The 27139-nt window shown below is 36.4% G+C and overlaps 1 protein-coding gene across 4 annotated transcripts in view; it reads right to left on the minus strand.

Annotated features, from left to right (window-relative positions):
- ZNF407 (zinc finger protein 407) overlaps window positions 1-27139 on the minus strand; it is a 453603-nt gene that overhangs the window by 388573 nt on the left and 37891 nt on the right. For all 4 annotated transcript variants that reach the window (XM_075062906.1, XM_075062909.1, XM_075062908.1 and 1 more), the window contains exons 2-3: window positions 14206-19071; window positions 7564-7678 (exon numbers count right to left, since the gene is read on the minus strand). In XM_075062906.1, coding sequence (XP_074919007.1) covers window positions 7564-7678; window positions 14206-19012 — 4922 coding nt within the window. In that variant the 5' untranslated portion in view covers window positions 19013-19071. The remainder of the gene's footprint in view (window positions 1-7563; window positions 7679-14205; window positions 19072-27139) is intronic.

Below are 27139 nucleotides of genomic sequence, written 5' to 3' on the forward strand. Positions count from 1 at the left end.
AGCTTTGCAAAACCTCAAATTTGGATCTATATCCAAATCCTAATTGTGACTCAAGTCCATCTCTAGTTTTAGCAAAATGAAACAAGACTAAGGTTTCAAACAAAAAAGCCCTTCCTGCTTGGGCTATAACAAATACCTGTTATGACAATTTTCCTTCTCCAAGGCTTCTGTGTTAGACCAAACCCTGCTAACTTCAGTTCTCTCTCCTTCTACCTGCTAGTAAACCTTTCCTATAGGGTGTGGTTTAAGGGAGGCCAACACTATCAAACCTGAGTGCCAAAAGACAATAAAATCAGTGCTGTAATATTCAGTAATGCTAAGCTGAACCTATAAAAATCAGACCACTTGTTTAGGCACTTACTTTTAGGCATCCAGGTTCAAGAATAATGGCTTTATATCCCATGTGCTCATGATCAATACCCCTGCCCCTTTATCCAAACACTTTTGATATGTGAAGTAGACCCGAGCAGAATGTTAGTTTGCAATAAGACAGATCTACAGTAGTGCCTTTGCACCCTGTCACAGGAAACCTTTCACAATCCATGGACAGACATACAATTTTTTTTTTTTAATTGGCCAGTGTGCTCTTCTGTTTGAAAAGATTTGGAAAACCTTGCCACTTCGATGATGGGCCCCCCTACCTATAATACAAGCAAGGGCAGCTCAGTGTAATAGTCATAATCACTTTAATGTCTTATTGCACACTGGACCTTTCCTGCAATAAATGCTTATGTGGTCCAATAAAGTATCCTGTACTTCAGAACCATCCATAGTTTAAAAAATAAATAAAAAGGGGAACACTTTGAAAAGAAGCTGCACTTGTTATTCACGGCACATATATCACACTCACAAGCCTGTGAGTCTTTATAATTACAGTTTGGAAGTGCATTGCAGTAGGTTATATATCGTAGATATTAGGATAAATTATCACCAATGTCCCTAATTCAAATACAAACACATTCACTTAAGTATGTACTTTTCATGCCTATTCACTTCAGCAAGTACAATAATAATAATTCAATTACATTACAGATAAAAGTACATTTTCAAACTGAACTATTATTTAGGAAAGTTGGTCTCGACTTTTCTGCCCCATTTGCAATACTAACCATACCTTAAGCGGGAGGGGAGTTGTCTGGCTTGCAGGGAAAAGATATATACCTTTTTAAGAGCAGTGGCTTAGACATTGCTGCAGACACAGAGCAGGTCAGTGTGAGGATGCTGACTCACTCCCTTCCTTCCAGATGGGAGGCGCTGGTGCAAGCTGGATGGGGGAAGCTCTCTTTCACCTGGACCAAGCAGAGCAGCACTGAAGCTCCCACCCTTGAAAGTGGCAAAATACCAGATGCGGTCAGGATCCACTGGATCCACTGTGGGCACTGCAGTAGCCACTCCTTTCTCGGAGGGCTAGGAAGGAATTTTTCCATCACTGCCAGATTGGCCAAGGAAGAATGACAGTTTTTTCGCCTTCCCCACAGAGGGTTTGGGGAGGTAGGACTTAGTTGGGGCAAGCATGGAAGAGACTTAGGCAACTCATTCTGTAACTATGGGGCAGATGTTCAGTGCAGGGACTCCGTAGGGAAGGCATAGAGTTATTAGATAAATGGTTTGGTAAAGGATTTAAAGGAGGTGTTTGTTAAAAGAATGGAAACAGGGTTGTTTGGGGCTCCTATGACTGAGTCATCAGGGAGCTAATCCCCCACCCTTTTTTAGTCCACCTTAAATCCTCATTCAAGGAGTCAGGGAGAGAGTAAGGTCCCAGCAGCAGGCTGGCTAGTGGACCAGGATGAAAGGGGGGCAGCTAATGGAAGACCCCTGGGTAGATATTGAAATGATCAGGGAGTTACCTCCACTGAAAAGTCATCTGCTAAGTACTCCCAGACAGTTAATAATAAAGCTGTGGCCTAATTAAACCATATCCAGTGTCTTCTGTCTTTCTTCCAGTATAGCCAAACAGTAGACCCTAGTGAAGCATGCTGCCAAGTCTTTAAATAGAGGATACCTTCACTAAATCTCTCTGTCTTCCTTGTTAACTAGAATATTTGCTTTAACTTCAGGCCAGTCCCCAGTGAACTTCCAAGCACATCAAGATGGTCTTACGCAAAATATCACAGTGTGCATACCACCATCATCTGCTAAAGAGATGCTGGGGGCTTTTGTGAGTATAAGCAAATTATTTGCATTTTAAGTATCTTAAATTGTAAGAATAGAGATTACATGCTAGGTGATAAATCTGCAAACGTAAAAGGAAGATATATAATTGAACAAAAATCAGAAACATATATAATACACACACACACACACACACTATCTTACTCCATTTTATTCTCTAGCATTGCCATATTAATTTATTTAAAATGTATTGTCAGCATAGATGACTGTTATATATTTTAACTCATTTTCTTTATTAAAGCAAGCACATATATCTACACAAACATGGGTCCAAACTGCAAAATTTGGATATAGAAGTTCAGGAACATTTAGATCTAGAATTGTTGTCTTTCTAATACAAATAAATCTTAAACCTAAAATAGCTGAACCAAACATTTTTTTGTTTGGATCCATCTACAGATATGATGTGTGTAATTAATTGTTCAATCAAAAATGCAATTCCATGGTACATTTGATGATTCAGATACACAACAGCTTCAGTTCTCTGTGCCAACTAAAAATAGTGATTTTAATTTATTCCTACTGCCTACAATTACTCACAACCATGTATTTTTAAATATTTCCAGTCTATAAAAATTACTAATTTTTGCCACTTCTGTTTATCTGCATTTAGACTTTGATTTGGATAAATTAAGCTCTCAAGTGTTCCTTGCTTTATGAAACTCTGCATGTTGTACACTTCAACACAAATAAATGACTTCTACCATTAGAGGTTTAAATAATGTAATGTATTTCATGCTCAGCCTGAAGCTGGATTCCAATGAAGTTGCTAATGCACGTAATGATTAAGTGTAACTCAAATACTAACTGTGTTGTTGAAAACATGACAGGCAATAATTTGGTCTATTATATTCTGCCATTTAATTGCCTAGTACAGACATTCTCTGACACGTTATGAAGCAATGATTTACAATTATTCAAGCTGCAAAGGTCAGAAAGTGACATTATAATCATCTACACAGAGATCCCTTCTAATGCACAAAAACTAGGTAATACCACACAAAAATAGTTTTACTGGAGTTGCAACTTTCTATTTAAGGTTTCTTAGAGCACACAAGAATAAATAGTTAATTTATAGTAGAGTACAGCACTCCGAAAACCCAGTGTACATTTTCTCTGTTCCTATGGATCAGTTTAGAAATCAGCACATTATTCGCAAGGCTAAATGCAAGCAAGTACAGTAAGTAAGTATCCTCATGCTAAAACTACCCACTCAAAAATCTGGAGTTAATGGAGGAAAAAAAAATCTAACCAACCATTTATTTGCATTATGTCTGATATTTTTTGACAGGTCGAAGTAAATCCCCATTAATAAAGCTATAGATAAATTAACACACCTGTTTTAGCTGCAAATATTTTCCTCAGATGATCAACCAATGTCATGAAAAGACTGGACTTTATACAGATTCTGAGGCCACCAGACTATCTATAGCACCAATTACAGTGTCAAGATATAAACTGAAGTTATTTGCATCTTTAGGGCTTTTAAAACTCTTCTCAAAGTTGGCTAATATTAGTATTTGAAAAGATAACTGAACTTAACAAATGGCTTATTCAGCAGCACATCTAAAAATGTCTCCAAAGTTAAATGAGAAAAGGAATTTCAAAACATTTCTGAGAGGTGCAGAGTAGGAAGGAAATAAGAACCACAAGAAAGGCAAATCTGAGTAAAGCATCAAGAAAATCAAGACGAAGGTTGTCTATGCCAAAATACGCTGTCGCTTCTTAAAGCACTCAACTATTATATCTGGAATCAGTTTAATGACAATATGAAGACAATAAAACAGAAGTCTTTTAAACCGTATGTGTGCATGCACTGAATCATGGCTACGTGCATGTTTAAAATGTTAAAAAATATCCCCAAAAACACAAACCTACCTGACACCAATTTTCTTCAGCAGATCCTTATTAAAAGCCAGATTGAAAGACAGAAAGACAGAGAGAAAGAAGCTCTCTTGGCTGAAACATGTTCCTATACCCCCCCTTAAAAAAATAAAACCTGTTTCTGAAAGCAAAGGGAAGAGAAAAGTAGAAGTATACGTTGCCTATAAATTCTGTTCAAAACCTGAAGAACAATGTATTTTTCATGTTCTACCTGAGGCATACAATTTGAAAAGCATACAATAAACATAAGCACGCCATTGGGCAAATGAAACAAAAATTCTAAATGCTGGGCAACTACTAAGATTTGCTAATCTAACTCAAGTGTCTCAGGCAAATTAATAGCCAGATATTTTAAATTAAATTTAAACATGTAGCAGTTGACTACTCAGAAAATAGATACTACCCTCTCAAATAATGGATATATTTTCCAGTCGTGGATATAAGCAGAGAAAAACAATCACCACACATCTGCCGACAAGGAAATGAGGAGCAGTTGGTTTATTTCAAATGTTAAAAGATTAGTGTTGTCCAATTTCTCTGTCAAGGAGTTTCTGCTGTGCAGTTGAAAAAAAAAACTATACTTAAATTAAAAAAGAAAACAGAAAATGGTTCTACTTTTTCTATAGCTAGATAAATTACCTTTCTGTGGCATGCAGTACATATAATATATTCTGAGCAATTGAAATGTTTAGACAAACCTAAAAGAATCAAGACTGGTTTGGCATATTTATTTTTACAAATATTTTAGTTTCCGATCCAAACGGAAATTGTACTTCTTCAAAACAATCAAGTGATATCCTGAGACTACAATAAACCACAACCTAGCATTGACATTTCACCTTGAAAAGGCTCCTGAACAGGTTCAACAGCATTTGAAAAACAATTTATCCTTACACCTAGCAGAGGGCTTATTCCTATGAATCCAAAAGTCAGAGGATAGAATATTAACTACTGCAGAAAAGAAAACATAGTGCAGGACCTTCTGTTTGTGACAAAATTACAGAGTTAATGTTCCTGAAAGATCACTTCACCTCTTACAGCATGATTTTTAAAAAGGTAAAATTTATAGCAATTAAAGCTAATGAAGAAATGCAGCATGAGCTGCTTATGTTCAGGAACTAATAGGTCCACTGAGCATTTCTTAGATTATTTAGCCATCAATGATAATGAATTGACATTGTCAGTGGTGTTAATGTACCAATGCTCTATAGTGCCACTAATCCGATAGCCAATCCTAGCAATTTTTTCATGTTGCTATTTTATTTTTTAACCTACGTACTCTTCTATCCTTTCAATTAATACGGCAGAAATATAGCACAAGCTATTATACTCTTTTTCCCCCTTCTTCCACATTAAGGATGGCATATTCATTATTTGGTCTACAGTTCAAACTGCATTGGTCATTCCTTATTCTTCGAATCCATTTTAAATCTTCAGGATTGTTAGCTTAAGTGTAAAGATGTCTTTTCCAATTAAACCAATGTTAATATATAACTGTTAAGATACATTTTTGGTGCATATCAAGTGAAATGTGATGATTATTTAAACTACAAAAGGACTAAACTGCACTATAAACTAGATTTTTGTGCGCAAAGGGTGGTGGTGGTGGAGGATGTCTCTTTGGCTGGCTTTTTATTATATATAAAATGCACAGATCTATGCTGTAAATGAAGATTAGTGGCATAACTCTATACAACAATATAAATATATAGCTATTTGGCTACCAGTATGATATTTCAACAGCATGTAGTAAACAATTAGCATAGCAAAGTGACTAACAGACTTAATTCCATAGCTTAAGTCATACAAATATGTTTTGTTCTTGATAGTTATATGTTTTCTGTTGCAAGTTCTAAGAATATTTTAGTACCATGCCAATACTAAGTAGGACTGAGCTTTTGATATCAGAAAATGTGCCAGATTCTCCTCATAATTAATTTTCCCTCTATAGGGGATATGAACTTAATGATTTGGTGATTACAAAAGCTATTTCTCTGTTGATATGATAATTGAATAATATGCTAACTTTTCAGTGTGAGTCAATGGGATGTTGAATTGTGAAGTAATAGACAAGTTTGTTGCCAACTTTAAAGCAAAGTCTAAGCTTTGTTCTCTTTGTTTTTTGTGCACCTGTATTTGTTAATAATCTTTCACACAAAAGATACTGTAATTTACAGGGTAAACATTGTTAACGGGATTTTTAAAATGCCTAAAAAGACGTCTATTAAAATGTCCCATGTTGCACTTGAATCTTGTAGCTAATATAAGAAGTAACAAAAGTCAGCCTACTACTGATTTTATATGGACTTAAGGACAAACTTCATATAAATTTACTTCATATTTAAATAACAACTCAACCATCAATTACCTCAATTGAATAAAATCACCCAAAGTATCTAATAACATTCCTTGCAAAATTATTTGTAAAATAGATAGATAAATCAGTGAAAATCTCTCAGCTACATTTTCAGCTGAAGATTCACTTGTCCTTTGAAATGTGAAACTCACTTTGTCCTGCAATAAATATGTATTGCAAATGTTAACTACAAGAACCTCCTGCTGAATAATATCCCTAACATCACACCATACCATTCATGTGTGCAGTGCATTATCTAACTGAACCTGTGCTATTTTACACATTAGCCATAAGACCTCTACAGCAGGTGACACAGGTTTGCATAAAGTGTTTTTATATGATGCATATATTAGTTAATTCTCTCACATAATAACATTAAAATATATTTTTAATCAGAAGTAGGGTATTAAAATCCAACTTTGAATGTCCTATGATGTACCATATATGCCATGGCATTTTAAAACCTTTTAAACATTTCTGCTAAATTAATTAGTTTTGCATTAAGGAGTCTCAATGCCTCCTATTAAATGCAACACATTTGAAGGACAATTAAACATTGTGAATGATCCTCCTGAAGAAATAACCATTAAGAAAGAAAGAAAAACAGGAATTTTTTGTAACAAGCAAGAACACAAACATCTATTAAATATTTCAATTTTTAAAAACATAGTATGCATGTAATATTTTATATCCAGTTGTCTGAAAGCCAGTCTTCTGTTTTGTTTTCCTAAGGAATGAAATCCCTAATAGAGCCCACAGATCTGTTAATGGAACTAAAATGATAACAGTACGGGGGGGGCGACACCACGTACACACAGAGTAAAGTCTGTATTATATATTTTTTATGTCTTTAAATGGAATTTATAGTTCTCCCTGGCAATGTGAATGAACATCCTATAATTTAGTCAATTTACAGATTACAGGTTCAAATTGACCTTGTAGCCTGTAAAATTGCTCATCTTCAGTGCAGGATTAGAAGTGGGAAAAGAATGTCATAACTGTATTTAAGGAATTTACCATAACAATGGAAAGGATATGCATGCATAATTTTAGCCACTCTTGCTCACATCACAGTTTTGAATTCTGAAACAATGCATATCCTGCACTCTTCTCCTGGTTAACCATCGTAGAAACTGTTTCAATTTACTCACCCACAGACATGACACTTGTATTCCCTCATCCCAAGGTGCCTCTTGACATGGTTTCTGGCATCTCCGAGCTGAGCTGTTGCAAAGTGGCATATCTTGCACTTGAATGGCTTTGATCCTAAGTAAAATTTAGCATAAGATACGAGTTGAATTAGAATAATATATTACTCATGGTTACAGAAATAAAAATTCCTTGGAAAAAATTACCTTTACCACATTTATTGTTTAATAATTTTGTCTCACAATAGAAGTTATTACATACACTTATTTATCACTCCAAGGAAACAGATATATACCATAGATTTCCCATTAAAGAGAATTTCCTTCAGCTCACTGAAACGACATTCCTTAAGCTTACTGAAACTACTTTCATACTGAACTTTTAATAACCATTTACTTTTTATAAAGAGTATTAAAATCAGAAGACGATATACTAGGACGATACCATTTAAATGAGGTGATCAAAGTTGTTCTACATCTTTCCCCATTTTCAAAATGGCTAAGTCAATTAAATCGCCATAAAAAGTTTGGATGAAAGATGTAAACTTAAAAATATCCTTGTTTTTAAAGTAAATTTGTATGAAAAGTTCATTTAATTTTACTATATTCCTCTGACTTTGAATAGATTTCACAGTAACGCTGGTATTTCAAATTTCTTCTGTCATGCATAGAGAATGATTCATCACCTTACTATTGTAATGATATGCAATGTATGACTATACAGTGGATAAAATATTATGCCTTTATGACTGCTTTATGGTCAAGAATTTATGTTTCTTCTGCAAACCAGAAGTATTGACATTTTGCTTATTATTTATTTTAAGAATAAACTTTATTATTAAATGGCCAGTGAAAACCAAAGAATTATAAAAAAAAAAAAAATTCTAATGAAGTAGGAATAACCTATTCTGTTTGAACGTATCAGGCCAGGAAAAAGTCTGTACAGAAATATTGTATCTTGATTAACACTGATTCCCCAGTCAAGATGAGAAAGTTGCATTACAACTGCGGTATAATGGTTAATTGTGGCAGATGTCCATTCGTAGGTTACTAAGCAATGACACTTTATTTTAAAGTATGCTGTAACACTTTCCAATTTTCTAACTAGTAAATCCTTAAAATCAATAAATCAAAATCACAGAATTGCATTTAAAATTAAATACAACATGTTCAGAGATTCCTCAAATTATGTTTAGTGTGTTTTGTGAAGTATGTCTTCCAACAGAGTTAAGCATAATATGAAATATGTGATCTTTAATAAATAAACATAAAGACTCTGATAAGAAAAATGTTATAGTATATCATACTTGATCAATGAACCTTTGTGCTGTGTCCTTGAAAATAGAATATCCTCCAAGAATACTTTGTTGAAATTGAGGATCTTAGTAACAAATTTTAGTCTTAAATTTCAATTTAATTCCCAAAAGCTGATGAAAAATGAAGCATTTAATTTTAATCTTCTAACAGAAATAAAAAAGTCAACAGTACTAAGCACGGGCAGACAAGGTTGAATATTTCACAGTTCAATGACAATGAAGCCAGATCTCTTAATACTTCCATTTCTACTGTTAGAAGTAGATGTAAAAAATATTTAGCACCTGAATGGTTATATCTAGTCAGCTTTATATGTTTAAATGTCAAAAGCAGGTTGAGACTGCAGCTAACAGCAATCACATTCTATCAATCACACTGAAAAACCCCAGTTTATTTAAATGATCCTGATAAAACTAAATTAAACATTAATTTGGTGACATTCCAAATCAACACTGTATTCTATGAAGGGACCCATGCAAATAAAATAAGTTTGAATAGTGTCAATATACCTTCACATTAAATAAAAAATGTTAAAGTTGATGTTCTAACTCATGAGCTTCAGGACTAATTACACAATTAATAATATCAAGGCTATAGCCAAATATGATTTAAAAAAAATTCCTCTAACAGTAGTTATATTGCCATTTTATTTCACAAAATTCAAATATCCTGTGGATTCAACTCTATGTTTTTTTGGTTTCTCGCTCACACAAATTAAATTGTAAATTTGTTCCTCTTTCTGTTACTTTAGGTATCCCATAGGGTTCTGTATAAGACCTTTGCTGTTTTCAATTTACATGACTCCATTGTGAAAAACTATAGTTCAGTCCGGTCTTAGTGTTCATTGCTACAGTGTGCTGACAATACATAAATGTATTTTTCTGTTGACTGCTCTCATCCAAAAATCACTGAGGCCTTGACAATTTTTCTTCTCACATACACAGCTGAATGTTTGTTAACATCTCCATTTAAACACCATGAAAATTCAAGTACTGGCAGGCTACAGCCAGTACTTATTGTCTGAAACAAAAACAGTAGAGGTCCTTTTAACCTGGTGACACCAGATTTGGTCCAAAACCTTTTCTGGGTAGAACAAATCTATACATGTATATTTTATACCTAACATACAAACTTTAAATTCATAAAGTCAAATCAATAGGGTAAAACTGCATTTTCTAAATGAGTACTTAAAACAATATTCTTCCCCAACCTAGGTTTTTCTTGGCCATATTTTTATTACCTCTGTACTTTTTTTGTTCTGTGAAATGGGACACATTGTTCATTGGCTTTACACTTGGTTCTTAATTAATTTCAAAACAGTCATAGTACCTTCATTTACAGCACCTTTCCAACGAAAGAGCTTTAATAAATACAGGGATCATATCACCCAGAACCTGTGTTGCGGAAACAGCAGCCATCATGTGATAGCAACAGCATTCTTTAAAAGGGAAATGAAAAAAAAATAGAAACTATAGAAAATGTAGAAGGCAGAATATAATGATTTGTGGGGCAATCTCAACAGACCACTGGAGTTAATAAACTTAATTCTGGTGAAAGGCATCATGGGTCTCTAGTGACAAGAAATATTCAAAGCCTCAGTTTTAAACCTCCAACAATGTCATTTTCAGTGCCAAAGTATTCACTAGCACCATGCATTAACCTAAAGTGAGCAGCATCACCTAGTGAGTTATCAACACCATACTTTCTACAGTACTTGGGCTTTTGTACTTGTGTGCCCTCCCTTATTTAGCTTGAGAAATCTGATGAAATCCCAAATATCTACACACAGTATTCAAGGTGTGGGCGTTCTGTGGATTTATATAGAGGCAATATGATATTTTCTGTCTTATTATCTATCCCATTCTTAATGATGCACAACATTTTGTTCACTTCTTTGACTGCAGCTGCACATTGAGTGGATGATTTCAGAGAACTATCCACAGTGACTCCAAGATCTCTTTCTTGAGTCGTAACAGCTAATTTAGACCCCATCATTGTATATGCATAGTTAGGATTATGTTTTCCAATGTGCATTACTTTGCATTTATCAACGTTAAATTTCATCTGCCATTTTGTTGCCCACTCACCCAGTTTTGTGAGATCCTTTTGTAACTCTTCACAGTCTGCCTGGGACTTAACTATCTTGAGTAGCTTTGTATCATCTACAAAGTTTGTCACCTCACTGTTTACCCCTTTTTCCAGATCGTTTATGAATATGTTAAATAGGACTGGCCCCAGTACAGATTCCTGCAGGACACCATTATTTACCTCTCTCCATTCTGAAAACTGACCATTTATTCCTACCCTTTGTTTCCTATCTTTTAACCAGTTACAAATCCATGAGAGACCCTTCCGTCATATCCCATGACTGCTAATTTTGCTTAAGAGCCTTTGGTGAGGGACCCTTGTCAAAGGCTTTCTGAAAATCGAAATACACTATATCCATTGGATCTCCCTTCCCTGCATGCTTGTTGACCCACTCAAATATGATAGGGCTGCAGGTGATTTTACCTCAGAAATTCTGATTGTTAATTAAGATTATAGGACCTCCTTGAATTGTAAGTAAAAAAGTCTTCCACCTTTAGTATTCCTTTTGTTTTATTTTACACTTCCTCATTTTCACTTGTCAATATGTGATGGACTTGCTTGTTATCTCCTCTCTGGCATAACATCCCTTCTCATTTGCTATGTGAAAATCTCTTGGAATTAATTTAAGGCATTTTGAAAACACTCTGTATTCTACTATTTGGAATTATTAGTAATATTTTTCCACCCTCCAAAAAAATGCTACTAAATGATTCCAAATAGTATAAAAATAGAGGGTATTCAGTATTGTGTGTGAGGGGGAGGAGAGCATTCCTGAAGTAAGATTTAGCAAGAAGAGGAATAAGAAATAGGAAAACTCATCTCGTACGATACAGCTGGTGTTATAATAGTGCTGGTGAGACAGGGAAACATATTGTACTTGTTTGTCCTGCTAGGTTTAACCAAGACAGAATAGACAGTATAGTATGGTAGGTTTCCTCCTCCTGCCACCATTCTTGCTTACCAAAAACCATTTATATCTTATCATTTGCTTTCATTGTAATAAAAATGGGAAGAGGAGGTTATATAAAACATACAGTAAATCACAAATATGAAAACAGGGATTGGAAGGGTAAGCTCTCTTCCAGTTAACTATTAATAAAAATCCCAGCATTATTATTTCATTTGCATAAGCAAAGTATCAGAAAAGTAATTCATTTTAAGGTGCTGAGAAAGGAGAGCACAGATTAAAACCATTTCTGTAACTTTCCCCTGAAAATGACTTGCAAAATGAAATGGTAGACTTGTATTCAATTCCCAGAAGCCTGCTGTTTTGTATGTTTAGGGCCAATCTAAAGCACAATAAAAATACACTCGGTGATCAGACCCTTACAAGATGTTAAAAAGTATTCTAACTTTTACTAAATGTTACAATCAATGATGTAACTTATGTAAGTAGGGTTGCTTTGTCATATATTGATAGTTACCTCACTTTCACATCCACATTAACTTGATTTTAAATGCAATTAATACATATAGTCAAGGAAGACTAATGGACTACATTCTGCACTTAACCTGGTGGACATTTTCAAATGGCACAAGTGACCAGTGCAAACCTATTTTGCATTGTAAACGACTAAATAAATCTTAATGGATTAAGAATGATCAGCTATCAACACACAAGGGAAATTAAGTGCTGAAATGCCTACATTGATTATTTTAAATTATTAGCCTTACTCTGTTCTTGAATTTGTATGCTTTTAGTGAGCTTTAACACATTTACAAGACTTATTGACTATAATTACAAGAGAATTCAAGTAATGGACACATCAATTATAAGCAACATGTCTTGACCAGACAGTTGCATAAGGAATTCTAAAGAGAGCTCCATTAGCATCTTCCCCTTAGTTTTATTCTGTTTTATCTGCCTTAAGAGGGCATATTAAGGGCTTATACAGTAGTTCTGATCCAGTGAACATGACTGTGCCTTCAAAGACTTAACTTCATATTCAAAAGTCAAAAGTTAACATTACACATAAATCCATTATTGACAGGACAGAAATAATGTTGAAAGTACTAAGGATGTGTATAAATAGTCACTGAAAATTAATATTGTATTTACACTAACATACCTGAAGATGGTTTGAAAAGCAATGTCCGTGCTCCCCAGATTAATTTTAAACATGTTGTCCAGTCATGGCCTTGCCTTCTTCTATGAAAACTTACAAAACTATTTTAGGATTATGCCAAGAATTATTATTCTTTTATAATGTTTCTTGTTTCTTACTTTTTTGTTCTCTTGCTTGTAACCATGAACTAAGTTTCAAATTCTGCATGAATTTAAACTATAGCTTCCATAATAAGCCATTATTTAAAAGTACAGTAAAATAAACCTTACAGTTTTAATGAAAATATGTTCATTGAAATGTGAATTTATTATTCAAATCCACTCATAAATTCAACCATGGAGACACCACTTGTCTAAGCAGAGCTCAGTGATTTAGAAAAGCTGTCTATTTAAAATAAAGAATGTATGGCAGGTTTATAGAAACATAGCAGTGAATTTTTACATAAATTTAGAACTACAGCTTATGCATTTTCCGCAAAAATGTTTTTAAGTTTTCCACTTAAAATTGAACATAAAAAGGAATGGAAAGTGTGATACAGAACATAAACTAAAGCAGGTGCTATATCCATGTGTACCACATTGATATTACATACCATCTTCTAAAAACTATTTCCAATTTTTAATAGCTTATTTTCTATGACAAAATTTTGTTTCTTAATATATATATTTATCAAGGAGTGATGCAATATCAAATGACTGTCAGTGAAGCATTAAATGTAAAAGTGTAACTTTTAATTCATATAAAGTAAACAGTTTTGAAACTTTTAGCAACTATAAGGGAGACAAGTTATGAAGAACTGCTAATATGTTCTCTAAAACCCAAAGTGCTGTATAGCAATAACATAAGAACCAATTAATTATTAAAACCTGGAATAAGGAAAAAAATTCTTATGATTTTTTAAAGGCAATACGGTAATCACACTTAAGCACTTTTAAGGAAATTACAAGAAACCCGCCGAGTTTCCAGCCCTCTGACCACCATAGTTCCTGTCACATAGATACTTTTGAATTTCATCAATGGCTCAGGAGACATCACACATTCACAATGCTATATGAATTCTGGATTATCTGAAACGTTAAAGAGATTAATAAGGAAAAGTATGGCAGATGCAGAGGAAAGATAGATCATAATCCACTTCTGTCGAAAAATATTGGCTGCAAATTTTATGCTTACATACCTGTATGAGTTCGAATGTGAGCTAGGAAGGCCATGGAATTGCTACTTCTGCACATCTTGCCACAATACTTGCACACATTGCCTTGATTTTCCTCTCTTTCTCGGTTGATCTGCTCAGTGTCTTCCACAATGTACTTATTCACCTCCCGCAGTAATTCTTCATGTTGTTCTTTAATATGAAGAAACAAATTCTGTTCAGAATCAAAGGGCTCAGTGCACTTAACACATTTAAAGGTGGCGCCTCCTTCTGGTAGCTCTTCCACACTTGCCTGTTCATTTCTCATATGACCAGCACTAGCCAAGTGTTGGTGAAGGTTGCTTTCTGTGTAAAATGATTTTCCACAGAGTAAACAATGAAAATGTTTCTCTTTTGAAGGATGCTTCATGGCTATGTGAACATTTAGTCCACTTAAACCATCTGCTAAAAAACCACAGTCATCACAACGAATACGTGTCGATTCCCCAAGGGGATTTCCTTCAGATTTCTTCTTTTTCCCACCACCTTGTAAGCTATCTATTTTTACAGTTATCTCACTAACTTTCATTCCACCTGACATCTGTCCTTCATCGGAGTGGTCAGTGGACTCTCCATCTTGATGGCTTTTTAATCTTACTATAGAAGAATCAAACTGGCCAAAATTTTGCATTGCCTTTCCTTTATCATCAGTGCTGATAACAGTTCCCAAAGCCTCATTACTAGTTTCTTGCATGCCTTCAGCTGTTGAGCCATCTGCCTCCCAAATGCTGTTTATAGTTACTTCTGCTTCATGTTTTGCCTCCATAAGGGCTTCCTCCTCCTCTACAGTAGGATCCCTTCTGAAGCTTCTGTCACCCTCTAAGCTATGTACATTTTGAACAGTATTTCTAATGTTTTCATCAAGATTTGACTGCTCTGTTAAATTATATGTTTCTGGAAGTGCTGGCACATGTGGAGAACTTTCTGTTAGTAATTCTTCTTCAAGAACTTCAGTATTTTTATACTCGTTTTCAAGGTTCTCTCTGTTTTCTTCTAAAGTTTTCCCACTTTTTTGGGACTCCAAATTTGGGGTATTCATGTCATTTGAAACATTTTGATTTTCTACAGTGCAGTGGAAATTTGAATTGATTGGATCTTGCCCATTTTTCTGCAAATCGCAAATAACTACTTCTTTAAGAGGTATCATCTCACTAAGTTTAACTTCATCTTTTTGAGATGTTTGTTGGAAGACTTCATAAAGGGGATTTTCTCCTCCATTAGATTCCTCCTCAATTTCAACTCCTATTTCTTGTTTAGAAATTTCTGAAGATGTATTTTCATCTAAAACAGTACAGTCAGCTAAGCTTTTCAGAGTTTGATCGTCCTGAGTTTTAGCATTGTTGACATATTTTGTTTCATCTGAAACTGTCTGAAATTCTTCAGAGTCTTGGTTATGATCCTTTGGAGATATAACAGAGGTTTCTTTGGCAATATCTATTATATCTGCTTCCTCTCCAAAGGAAGAACAAACATAAGATTGTCTTTTAATTTTATGCTTCTCTGTTGCTGCGTGCCTACTCATCTCTCGACGAGTAACTGCATAATAATCGCAAGCCATGCAGTAGTATTCAAATTCTTTAGTATGCTTCCGTTTTACATGCAGCTCTAGAGAAGAAGATGAATGAGCAACAAACTCACAGTGTACACATTTATTGTCATTTGCACCTGTAACTCTTCTCTGAAAACATGGGTCACCATCTTGAGTAACATTCCTTGGCTCCATAAATACATGCTGTTTTATATTTATAGGGTTCTTAGTATACTGCAGATCTGGGAGTTGAGATACATTGTCAACTTCTACCTCAATGGAGCTTCCCTTGTCTTCTTCCTGATTTTCTAAGACTGAAGTATCCAAATCTGATGACTGGCTATCATCCTCAACATGTTCATTCAAAATATCCATTGGGCTGTTGATCTTCTTGCTAATGGATTCAAGATTACCTCCTTCTGGGCAAACAACTACCTCTGTGTTTTGTTTTCCATTAGCTTCCATTTCAACACGACCTTTATGTTTCTTGGTGGCACAATGACGTTCCATGTCACCTTTGGTTACAGTATAATAATTGCAAACTTTACACAAATAGCTGTACTGGTGACTGTGCTTTCGTCTAATATGTACAGTCAAGTTGGTAACACTGGAGGCCAAAAGACCGCAATGGGTGCATGTCCTAGATATGGTGCCTTTGGGTCTCCCTCTCTTTGGTGCATTGGCCAAAACTAACTCACTGTCTTTGCTAATTTCACCTGATGGAATCAGTTCTTTATTTGTGGATGTGTGATCCACAGTAAAGGACGGTGCCTGTATACTTTCTTTATCTAATTCAGTCTTTACATTGCCAGAAGTGGAAGGCTCCATTACCTTTTTAACATCACTTGCATCTACACATACCCTTTCAATACATTCCTCAAACCGTAAACCAATATTGTTTTTCCTGGCATTTTCAAGGTGCTTGCTTCTTTTAATATGCTTTTCCATTCCTTCTTTGCTCAGTGAATAAAGGTTACACGCTTTGCAAAGAAAATGATATTCCTGTGCATGTCGAAGTTTTATGTGTCTTGTAAGAACTGTGGAGGATCTTGTTTTATAAAAACACTTTTTACATTGAAATTGGGTTTTATTGAGAACAGAATGCTTTAATTCATTTCCATGATTTAACATGCAGGGCTTTGGGGGCTCATCCTCCATAGTCACTTCTATTTCATCTACAATTTTTTGGAGATTATTATTTGATTCCAGTGTAGTATAAGCTGCAGTTTGCAGAGACAAATCAGTGCTAATGGATTGAGAAGTATTTTGTTGAGCCAATAAACTAATATGCTTCTCAGCTGTTTTATGATCTATCAGTTCTTCCTCAGTTAGAAAATACAGATTGCAAATAATACAATTATGGGGCATATTATGCTCTTCACTCATGTGAGTTCCAAGGCTTGTATCATTCAAACAAATAAATGAACAAAGGTGACAATTAAAATTACAACCCCCCATTTGATGTTTATTACTTTGACAGTGTTGTTCAAAGTCCCCCCTGATTGCACAGGAATAGTTACATGTTTGACAATGAAAATGCATTTCTTTTGTATGATGTTTTATAACGTGAATTTCCAAACCTTTTCTGTTCTGAAAAACAATACCACAGTAAATGCAAGTATGTAGAACTTTGTTGTCAGCAACAGGTTTCACCTGAGAATCCTCAGTTTTTGTAGTGCTAGGAGAACTGGTATTTGTCCTGTCTTGACTCAGAGCCTGTATTTCTGACGTAGCCTTACACTGACTGTTAACGTCATCATCATCATCCATTTCTAACTCTTTAGGCGATTTGGGCATTAAATTACTTGGTTTAAGCTGGGTCCTGAAGTTGTATTTCACCTGTGTTTGATGAGATTTGGGTTTGCCTCTTTTACTAACACTCAGCAAACTATATCTTCCTTTCACCTGCTTTTTTAATCTAAAAGAGCCACCTTGTCTGAAAGAAGTTCTTAGTGATAAAATATTTCTCTTATGTCCTGATCTATCAAATCTCCTTGTTGTGTTTGAACTGCCAATTATCTTTTGGGTACTTTTGGTGGGCTCTTGTTTGTTCAAATTTTCTTCTGAGGACCCTGATATTTCTAGCTTTTCAGCCTGGAGTTCATGAGTTCCTTCTACATTGAAGGAAAACTCTTTTTCTTCTGTAACAGTTTCTGATTTTTCAGTGGAAATATTTTTAGATGTCATCATTTCAACAAGAAGTTCACTGCCATCACTTTGTTTAGAAAAGCTTACTTTTGAATCCGTCAGATTATTGCTAGTATTTAAATCTTGTGAATCAGCAGTTCTTGTCTTTGATTTATAGGGACCAGATTTTGCTCTCACTTTCTTCTTTTTGACTGCCGTATACTGCTTTTTATGAACGTTTCTTTTTGTCAATCTCTGTACAAATCCTCCTCGTGCGGCAAGATTTTGATGCCGAAGGTGTGTCTTGCCAAGGAAATGAGAATGTAGGAGATTCTCCTCACCACACTGAAAACCACAGAGATCACAGCAAAATATTGATTGTCCATGAGCCTGCTTGAAATGTGTTTGTAAAGCTAAACTGCATTCTGGTTTGTAACTACAGTGGGGACACACGTGCTCTTTGGGTTGTTTTGAGTGGCTTTCTTGAATATGTTTTTCCAAATCAGGGTAAGAGTGAAAAAACTGATCACAAGTTTTGCACTTAAGAACTTTATCTATATTGCCAAGTGTACAGCTAACACTAATTTCTTCCACTTGGAAAGTACATTCAGGAACAGCAGATGGAACTTCTTGTGAATCTTTACTTTCCAAATGAATTTTCAGTGCAGAAGCATCGACAGCTTTGAAATCACAATGTGGACACGAGGAATTTGAAAGTGTGTCACCACTGACACAGTCATTCACTGCTACCTTTTTTATGGCTCCATCTATTATATTATCTGTTTCTGTAATTGACTCCTGCCTAACTGTGAGTTTGAGTGATTTGCCTTCACTGCCTTTAGTATGTTTAGAAAAATCCAGCTTTATTCTTTTTGAGATAGGTTCATTTTCAAATTGGTCCCCTTCAGTAATTTCTAGGCTAGTTGATCCTAATAATGCCCTTTTGTTTTTGCCATTCTCTTCTCCTTTCTTCTCAAGGCTCCTATGCACTCCATCAGATAAGGAACCTGTTTCCTGGTTAGATAAGGAATCACATTCAGCATTTTCTACTGAAACATTTTTCATTGAATTTTCTGTCAGATCAGTTTGTAAACTCCCATCAACTTCATCACTCTTCTGAGTTTCCTCTGCATCCATTTTTCATGAAGGCAGCACAGTTCTAGTATCAGGAGTAGCTCATTTGGCTGTACTAGTACCTATAAAATAAAAGTTTTGTTATTAGTCTTTTGCACTCACATAAAACAAACGTAATTTGCTAATACCCCAGGTATAGACTAACAACAACAACAATCTGATCTAAAGTGTCATGGGGACAGTCATAATTAAAGGTATTGGCCAGCATTGTCAAAAGGGCTGCCTAAAACTAGAGACAAGGTGGGCGAGGTAATATCTTTTACTGGACCACTTTCTTTTGGTAAGAGAGACAATCCTAAAGTTATAGCACTTAAATCAAATTCACATATAGGCATCTAAATAAAATGGCCATGCTTTAAAGCCAGACTGTGGAGCCACTACTCATTCTGGTGAGCACTTATTTGAGTAAAATCACTGGCTTCAATAGGACTATTTGTTTGAGCAAGTACTCAAAAATAAGAAAGGGTTACACAATTTAGCCATAAGTCGTATTGTGCAACAAGAGATGCAAGTGCTTAGCACCCCTGAAAATTAGGCTACTTTTACTTATATGTATAAATAAAGATTTAGTTGTCCATACTTGGGCACTCAAGTTTGAAGTCTGACCTTTATTTCTGGCATCCTTGACATAGCACTCTAAGTTACTATGGCCTTCATCTTTTAAGCTTTACTAGTATACGCCCCTCTTTCTTTCCTCTGCCCACATCCAATGCCACAGGATGAGAGGAAGAGAATATCATGGAGGAAATGAAGCCATGTGATTGCCAAAATGCTACCACTAAAACCACCTGTCATTTCCAAGGGAACAAGTTAACAATAGGACACACTTTCCAGTGGGAGAAAAATAGAAGTGTCAGAGGGGAAGGAAAGAAAAAACTTGTGCTTTCTCTTGGAAAAAAAAAAAAAAAAAAAAGCAAACCCCTCCACCACTACAGAAACCAAAACCTCCAGTCCAGCAGCCAAAAACCAACTTTCCACTAACAACTATCAACACAACTCTTCCCCAACAGCCCAGTGATATCCTCCTCTCCATGTCAAAACAAGGCAGATCCATTCCAGATACAGAATCCTCCAACTGCCCACTGAACAAATTCTGTGGAAATCTGTCATTTGTGTGTGCGTGTAAGAAAAAGAAAAAAAAATTCCAAACCTGCAGTATATATTAAAATAAAAATTAAAGCAATAAAGTTAATATGATTTGATTGAAAACTCCATTTAAAATATATAATTCAATAAAAATCTATGTTTTTCTATTTACCTTATGCTACCACTGAAACAGCAATTTGCCACTGAACCCAGTGTTAGTGAGCTGCCAAATTTTGGCTCTGTTTCCACTAAATGCATGGGCCCCTGACCATAACCATTTGTGCATTCTGACAGCAATAAATAATTCCAAAGTTGATCCAGATAATAGTGTACAGCAGTGTTTCCCAAATTTGAGATGTCGCTTGTGTAGGGAAAGCCCCTGACGGGCCGGGCCGGTTTGTTTACCTGCTGCCTCCGCAGGTCTGGCTCATCGCAGCTCTGACTGGCCACAGTTCGCTGCTCCAGGCCAATGGGAGCTGCTGGAAGTGGCGCAGGCCGGGGGCTTTCCCTACACAAGCGACGTCCCAAGTTTGGGAAACACTGGTGTACAGTAAGCTATCCAAATGTGTAATTAGCAAATAAGAATTATCCTTATTTTGAAGGAATACATTCCAACCGGATATTGAACTCAGGACTTTGCACCTAAAACAGCTGGCTACAAATGAAGTTAGAGAATCTGTTTGTTCTATTAATATGTAAGCAGCGTAGTGTAGCTGTGTCGATCCCACGGTATTAGAAATACAAGGTGGGTGAGATAATATCTTCTCTGGGTCAACTTCTGTTGGTGAGAGACAAGCTTTCAAGCTTACACACTTCTCTTCTTCAGCTCTGTGTGGCTCAGAAGCTTGTCTCTCACCAACAGAAGTTGATCCAGTAAAAGATATTACCTCATCCACCCTGTTTTTCTATTAATAGCCAATTATGTAAGGCCTAAAAGCAACTCCATGCACAAAAGTTACATGTATTCTACAGGACACATGTTTAACTCTCATTATGCTCAACTGTTGATCAGGCCCAGCCCTGCCTAGTTTCTAAAACCAGCTATCAAGTACTTCCAGACTAGTACTGCTGTTTCATGTTTCCAGATACTGGCTCTTTAACTGTCCTTTCCTGATTCCTATGATTTATAAATTTTCTTTCCTAATTCAACCAGTAGGTTTAACATTTTGGAAACTACTGCATGGGTCAGAACTTGAAAAGTCATGGCCAGATCATCAGTTGGTGTACATCAGTATACCTCCAGTATCTTCAAAAAGAGCTGCATCAATTTTCACCAGCTGAGGACTGAGCCCTTAATGTGAGGTTAACTCTGAAAAGTGACTCTGTACAGCACTCAATGACTACATTTCAAATGTAATCAGATTGCAAGGTATATATATAAGCTGCCACCAGAGCAAATTCAACCTGAGATTTGAAAGGCAAACTGCACCCTCTCTGGTTCATGCCTCATCAGCAGCAGCAAAGATTCTGGAACTTGATGATTAATCAAAGCAAGTGCGTAACTTAACAAGTAGTTCTGCTGACGTCAATGAGATTTAAACACATACTTAAAATTAAGATATATTGAAGAGTTTGGGCTGAATTGGGGGTCTTAAAACATTTTTAATGTTAACTGTCCTGTAACAGCATTGGCTCTGTAGCACTGACAAAAGTAAACTTATTTTTCTCAATAAAAGTTAGCAAGTAATACTTGGAAATATATGCAGGGTGCATATCTACAGAATAACAAGGTCCTATTTTTAAAGAGCCATTTTTCTGACCATTTTCACATTGGAAGAAAGATTATTAGTGCAGGTCAGGAGAAGGCAAACTTTTTGGCCTGAGGGCCGCATCGTGTTTTGTAAATTGATAGGGCCAGTTAGGGGAGGGGGTTGTGGCCCGGCCCCCACCTCCTATCTGCGCTCCCCCGGGACTCCTGCCCCATTCAACCCCCCTGTTCCCTGACGACTCCTCTGGGACCCATGCTCCTTCCCATTCCCCACACCCCTGCTCCCTGTCCCTGACTGCCCCTGGATTCCTGCTGCCCCACCCAACCCCTTCTCTTACTCCTGACGGCCCCCACCAGGACTCTTGCCCCATCCAACCAACCCACTCACTGCCCTCTGCCACCCCAACCCCCCCTCCTTCCTGACTGCCCTCCCGGACCCTTGCCCCCATTCAACCCTGTTTCCTCCCTGACTGCCCCAACCTCTATCCACACCCCCGCCCCCTGACCACCACCCCCCACTCCAAACTCCCCTGCCCTCTATCCACCCCCCCTCCCCACTTCCTTACTGCATTGCCTGGAGCACCAGTGGCTGGCAGCGCTACAGCCGCATCACCTACAGCACAGAGCACAGGGTCAGGCTGGGCTCTGCAGCTGCGCTGCCTCAGGAGCTGACAGCTCAGCCGCCCAGAGCATTGCACCGGCGGTGGAGCAAGCGAGCTGAGGCTGCAGGGGAAGGAGACAGCAGGAGAGGGGCCAGGAGCTCGGCAGCCGAGCAGGTAGGTAGGGGTCATTGCGCAATATCAGGTAGGTAGGTAGAGGTCACTGCACAATATCATCAAAGTTCCAAGTTCTTCAGAGTGTATAGAAACTAACTGTATAATTCAGTGATCTGTAGGTCTAAAGGATGCCCAGTTCCAGCTTCTGTGGTTCTCACCCCACTCTCTTCACCTTAGTCTAAAGTCCTCTGGAATCACTTGAAGTTATGAGAATGAACAAATATCTAAAGTGCAACATTACAGAAGACCTTAATTTGGTTTTAAATTAGTAAGGAAACTATCCTATTCTGTTAGTATGCATACAGATCCTAATACTGTACCACTGTCGTCAATGAAAGCTTTGCCATAATTAAGCACATATTCAGTACACGACTGTCAAACTTTCAACATTTGTTACTTTAAACCCAAATTGTATCAAACAACAACTGCTCCTCACGTCATGTTTAATGTTCAAAATGAAGCTGTTCTAATCAAAGAAAGTTATTTTAAAAAAAACATAGAACATACAATTTTTAAATGCTCATACAACTCAAGAACGTTTGATTAGATTCTTAAGGATATGTCCAAGAAATTAATCTACCACATTAACTTCAGATTAACAAATTCTTTTGTTTGGGAATTTCCTCTGATTAATTAAAAAGGCATTTTAAAGTTACTTGTGACAGTTTGTTATCAATTATGGGATTCTAAAAATCAGTGCAGGGAATCAGTATGCTCAGTAACTCTGGTGGTAATAATAACCTAGCTCTTACATAGTGATTTCATCCATAGATCTCAACATACTTTACAAAGAAGGCAAAGTACTTTTCTTGAATCTGCAAAAGGCACATCTGCATATATCACATCATTATTGCACAGATACGTATATACACACAAAATCCCAGGAAATATATGTGTGTATGTATACACACACATATATACATATTATATATAAATTTTCCAATTGTATATTACATATTTGTAATTTAATAAATCTGACTAGTATACAACGGTGAATGACACTAGTCTTGCAAAAGTTCTGTAGGATCTTTAACAACAGATGCTCAGGATCTCAGTTTAAAAGTCACATTTGAAAGAGCTCATCCAGCAGCCATACTTAAGTACTGGCTCAGTACATACTCAGAAGAAAAAGAGCCACTTACTGAACCTCCATCACCATTTCCGATAGGCTAATCACACAAATTCTTGCACTCTTCCTGCAATACTTTTCATATATATCTATTGCTATGGATGTTGTGTCTGCTGAACTTGAGTAAATAGTCAGTTATTTGGGGTTAGGAAGTCTTGCCCTGATGAAAAAAGGGGAAATATTTCACCTCATAGTTCTCTTTTTTCAATTTTTTCTATGCCAGTTCAAATAGTAGAATATCGTTCCTCTCTGCCAGTAGATGGAGACAGTACAGCTAAGATTCCCATTAGTGTAATTAAAAGAGACATGCCATTCCCCAGTCCTCAGATGAAATTTAGAAAGCAATAATTTTAAGTTAAGATCAAAGGGACAAGCAATTAACTTAATAATTAACCTTAAATCTGTAAGGAATGACAAAGTTCCTTAACTCGATGCTTAATACATTTTTATTTACTTTTCAGGGAGGCATATGCCAACTTTTAAGGGAAGGACTCTGTACTTATACAGAAGAACCTGAAGAAAGCATAGTTACAGGGATTAAATTTCTCCTTGCCTTTTCATTTTTCTGTACTAAGTCCCGATGCTCAGGTCTTTCAAAAACAGTACCCAAGGAGCAAATTAGCATCTCACAGTATCAAATGAGGCCTGAATGTTCAATGTATAGTATGTGGCAAAGGTTTATATTGACATCCAGGAGCTGCTTTGCATATTTTCAGTAAAAATACCTCAGTGCTTTCTAACCAATCATTCCTTTCCATGGAATCATGTATCCAACAGAATGGGATTCAACAGAATCTGGAACCTCTTTGCCACTGAAATAAGATTCTCTTAACTAGCTCCTTAACCTGGACAAAGTTGATCTGGATGACACTTGTCTCAGCATGAAACCATCATGCCAAATGAGCACCCTCTAAACTCCTAAAGTACTTCATCCTAAGTAAATTTAGAGGTCTCTCCTGATGTCCCTACTGTAACATGACTTCCTTACTATTCTTTACACTAATGAATAGTGAAGACGTGATTTCTTGGTTCTAATGGAATGAAGACAGGCATTGTTCTCAGCACCTCTCGTATTATCTGACACACATATACATCTTTATTTGCAACACATCAACCCTTACAATGGAGCCTGTATTAGAAGACCCATATAAGGGTCTCACCATCTATCTTTGGGCAATATTTTGACAATTTTGTTTATGCCAGTGACCCTTGTCACTGAGGCACTGCCTCTCCAAGTAAACCACAGGCCTAGCATTAGTGGTTAGACCCTATGACTCCAATGCATCAAAGGTGCATTCCTTAGTGTTAAAAAAACAAAAGCTTCACAAAAATAATCAGAGAAACAATATGAGTCACATTGACAACTTTAGCAGTCTCTGTTTACCAATTCCACCTACCAGTAGGCAGCAGAAATAGCTATAGTGGCCTCATATGGAGCGCACTGAAGAGACCACTTACTTGCTCAATGCCTTTAATCCCAGCACCTGAAGGTACCTTCAAATAATAACAGCTGAGATGGGGTTCCAGAAGTATTATTTTTATTCATAAACAAAAATACTCTCCCTTAATTTGAGATGAAGTGGGCCCCTGAGAAAACTAAACACTTCCTGTTCATAATCAATCCATATTATATTAGGCAGATTCAAATGCTGATACATGTAGTACTGACTGATTTGACTCTGAAAAGACTGTCTTTGAAGTACAGATGAACATATAGTCCCTACTCCTCCAAGTGCTGCTCTGAGGATTATCGTTATGTTGGTAAAAGGGCCTCAGGGCCCTATCTAAACTTAACAGAAGACTTTGGTATTGGAAGTAATGCTCCAAAATGGAGAATTGGAGAACACAGAGCTGGTCCCCATCCCAAAGAGGAAAAGAATTGTTGAAAACATTTTACTCCAATAATTTCTTAATTTGGAAGTTTTCACTGGCTTAATAGCTGGCTGAAAAACAGCGAAAACATTTTAAGAAGATTTTTCCCTTTCTAAATCGTGAAATTTTGAAGAATTTTGACTAGCTCTAGGACATATTGATGAGCTGAAATTGAAAATGGAAATGGGAGTGTGCAAGTGTGCCTGTTGCAGATGCAAGAAACAGTCTTACCTCCCTTCTAAAGTATTTTGAGATCTATGAATGAAAATCACTAGGTATTATTACCACCTGAAATTCAATGGTCTTACTGATTCCATGCAGAAGATTTTAACACCGCAGGGAAGAAGTTTACACTTTTCAATTCTAGTAGTGAGTAAAGAGACCTGTTCTTTTGTGAACTCTCCGAATACCATGCCTTCTTTGTTCTTGTGGCACTGCTCTAAAAATCTTGATTCATCCAATGGTCCCAAATTGTTCAAGGCTCTGACCATTTTGGCCTGATTAACAGAGGAGGAACAAATAAATTAATTAAAGCGTCTGGGATAAGTCTGAATGTCCCTTTCTGCTATAGTTTTTAGAACCCATTAATCTATATTGGTATTGGATCATGCACACTATGAAGTTCTCTCTTCATCCTATGCTTGTGATTTGAGCATGAGTGCATCCATGAATATCAGGCTGATTGCTTGAAAAATATAGTGTGGCTCTAGATTATGTCTTGTTTTTTGGCAGTGAAAAGTAAAAACTATGTTAAAATTGCTGTTCCTGGCAACTATCTTTTAGATTCTTTTTCTACATGATCTGTCCTTGAGTCCCCAACTCTGTTCCTCTTTAATTGAGAGGAATATAACTTTTCTAGAAGACTGTCCTGCAGTTGTCATTCTTGCAAGGATTCCTGGATTTTTTTCACTTTTTCCCCAAAATGAAGCCTGAAAGGTAAAGTGAACAATCTTGTGTTGGTTTGATTTGCAAACAGTTTTAAAGCACAAGCAGCTCTTTGATGATATGGAAGTAATCAGGAACAAGAAGTCTCCTTGATGCTGTCCTAGGTTGCACCTGCCCATTAACACTTCTTCAACAGATGCAGAAAGCTAACACCTCCAGCAGAGGGGGAAGGGGTAGAACATGTCTTCTCTGAGCTTAACGCCCAGCTCCATCTTTGATGTAGACAACTACACACTTACTTTCTGGATGAGCCAATCAAAGGTATAGCAGGGGAGCAGCAGTTGGAACCACGTATATTGCAAAGGGAAAAAAAAGGCATAAACTTTTTTGCTTCTTTATGAAGTATAAAGATTTTAATTTGTTTAAGATTTTTTTCTGCTTGTCACATTACAAATATCAGGCTTTGTCTAGCCACTCATTGCTCAGTATATATTGTAAAGAGAGTTATATATGTACCTAGAAAAGTTCCAAGTCAAGATTACACTAGGATAGAGTTAAGGTTGAGAGTACATTATGGTAATTTAGGGTAAAATGCATTACAGAAATGTTAAGTATCAGAGGGGTAGCCGTGTTAGTCTGGATCTGTAAAAGCAGCAAAGAGTCCTGTGGCACCT

This window comes from Chelonoidis abingdonii, chromosome 2, assembly GCF_003597395.2.
Source record: "Chelonoidis abingdonii isolate Lonesome George chromosome 2, CheloAbing_2.0, whole genome shotgun sequence".
In the NCBI taxonomy this organism is placed as follows: Eukaryota; Metazoa; Chordata; order Testudines; family Testudinidae; genus Chelonoidis; species Chelonoidis abingdonii.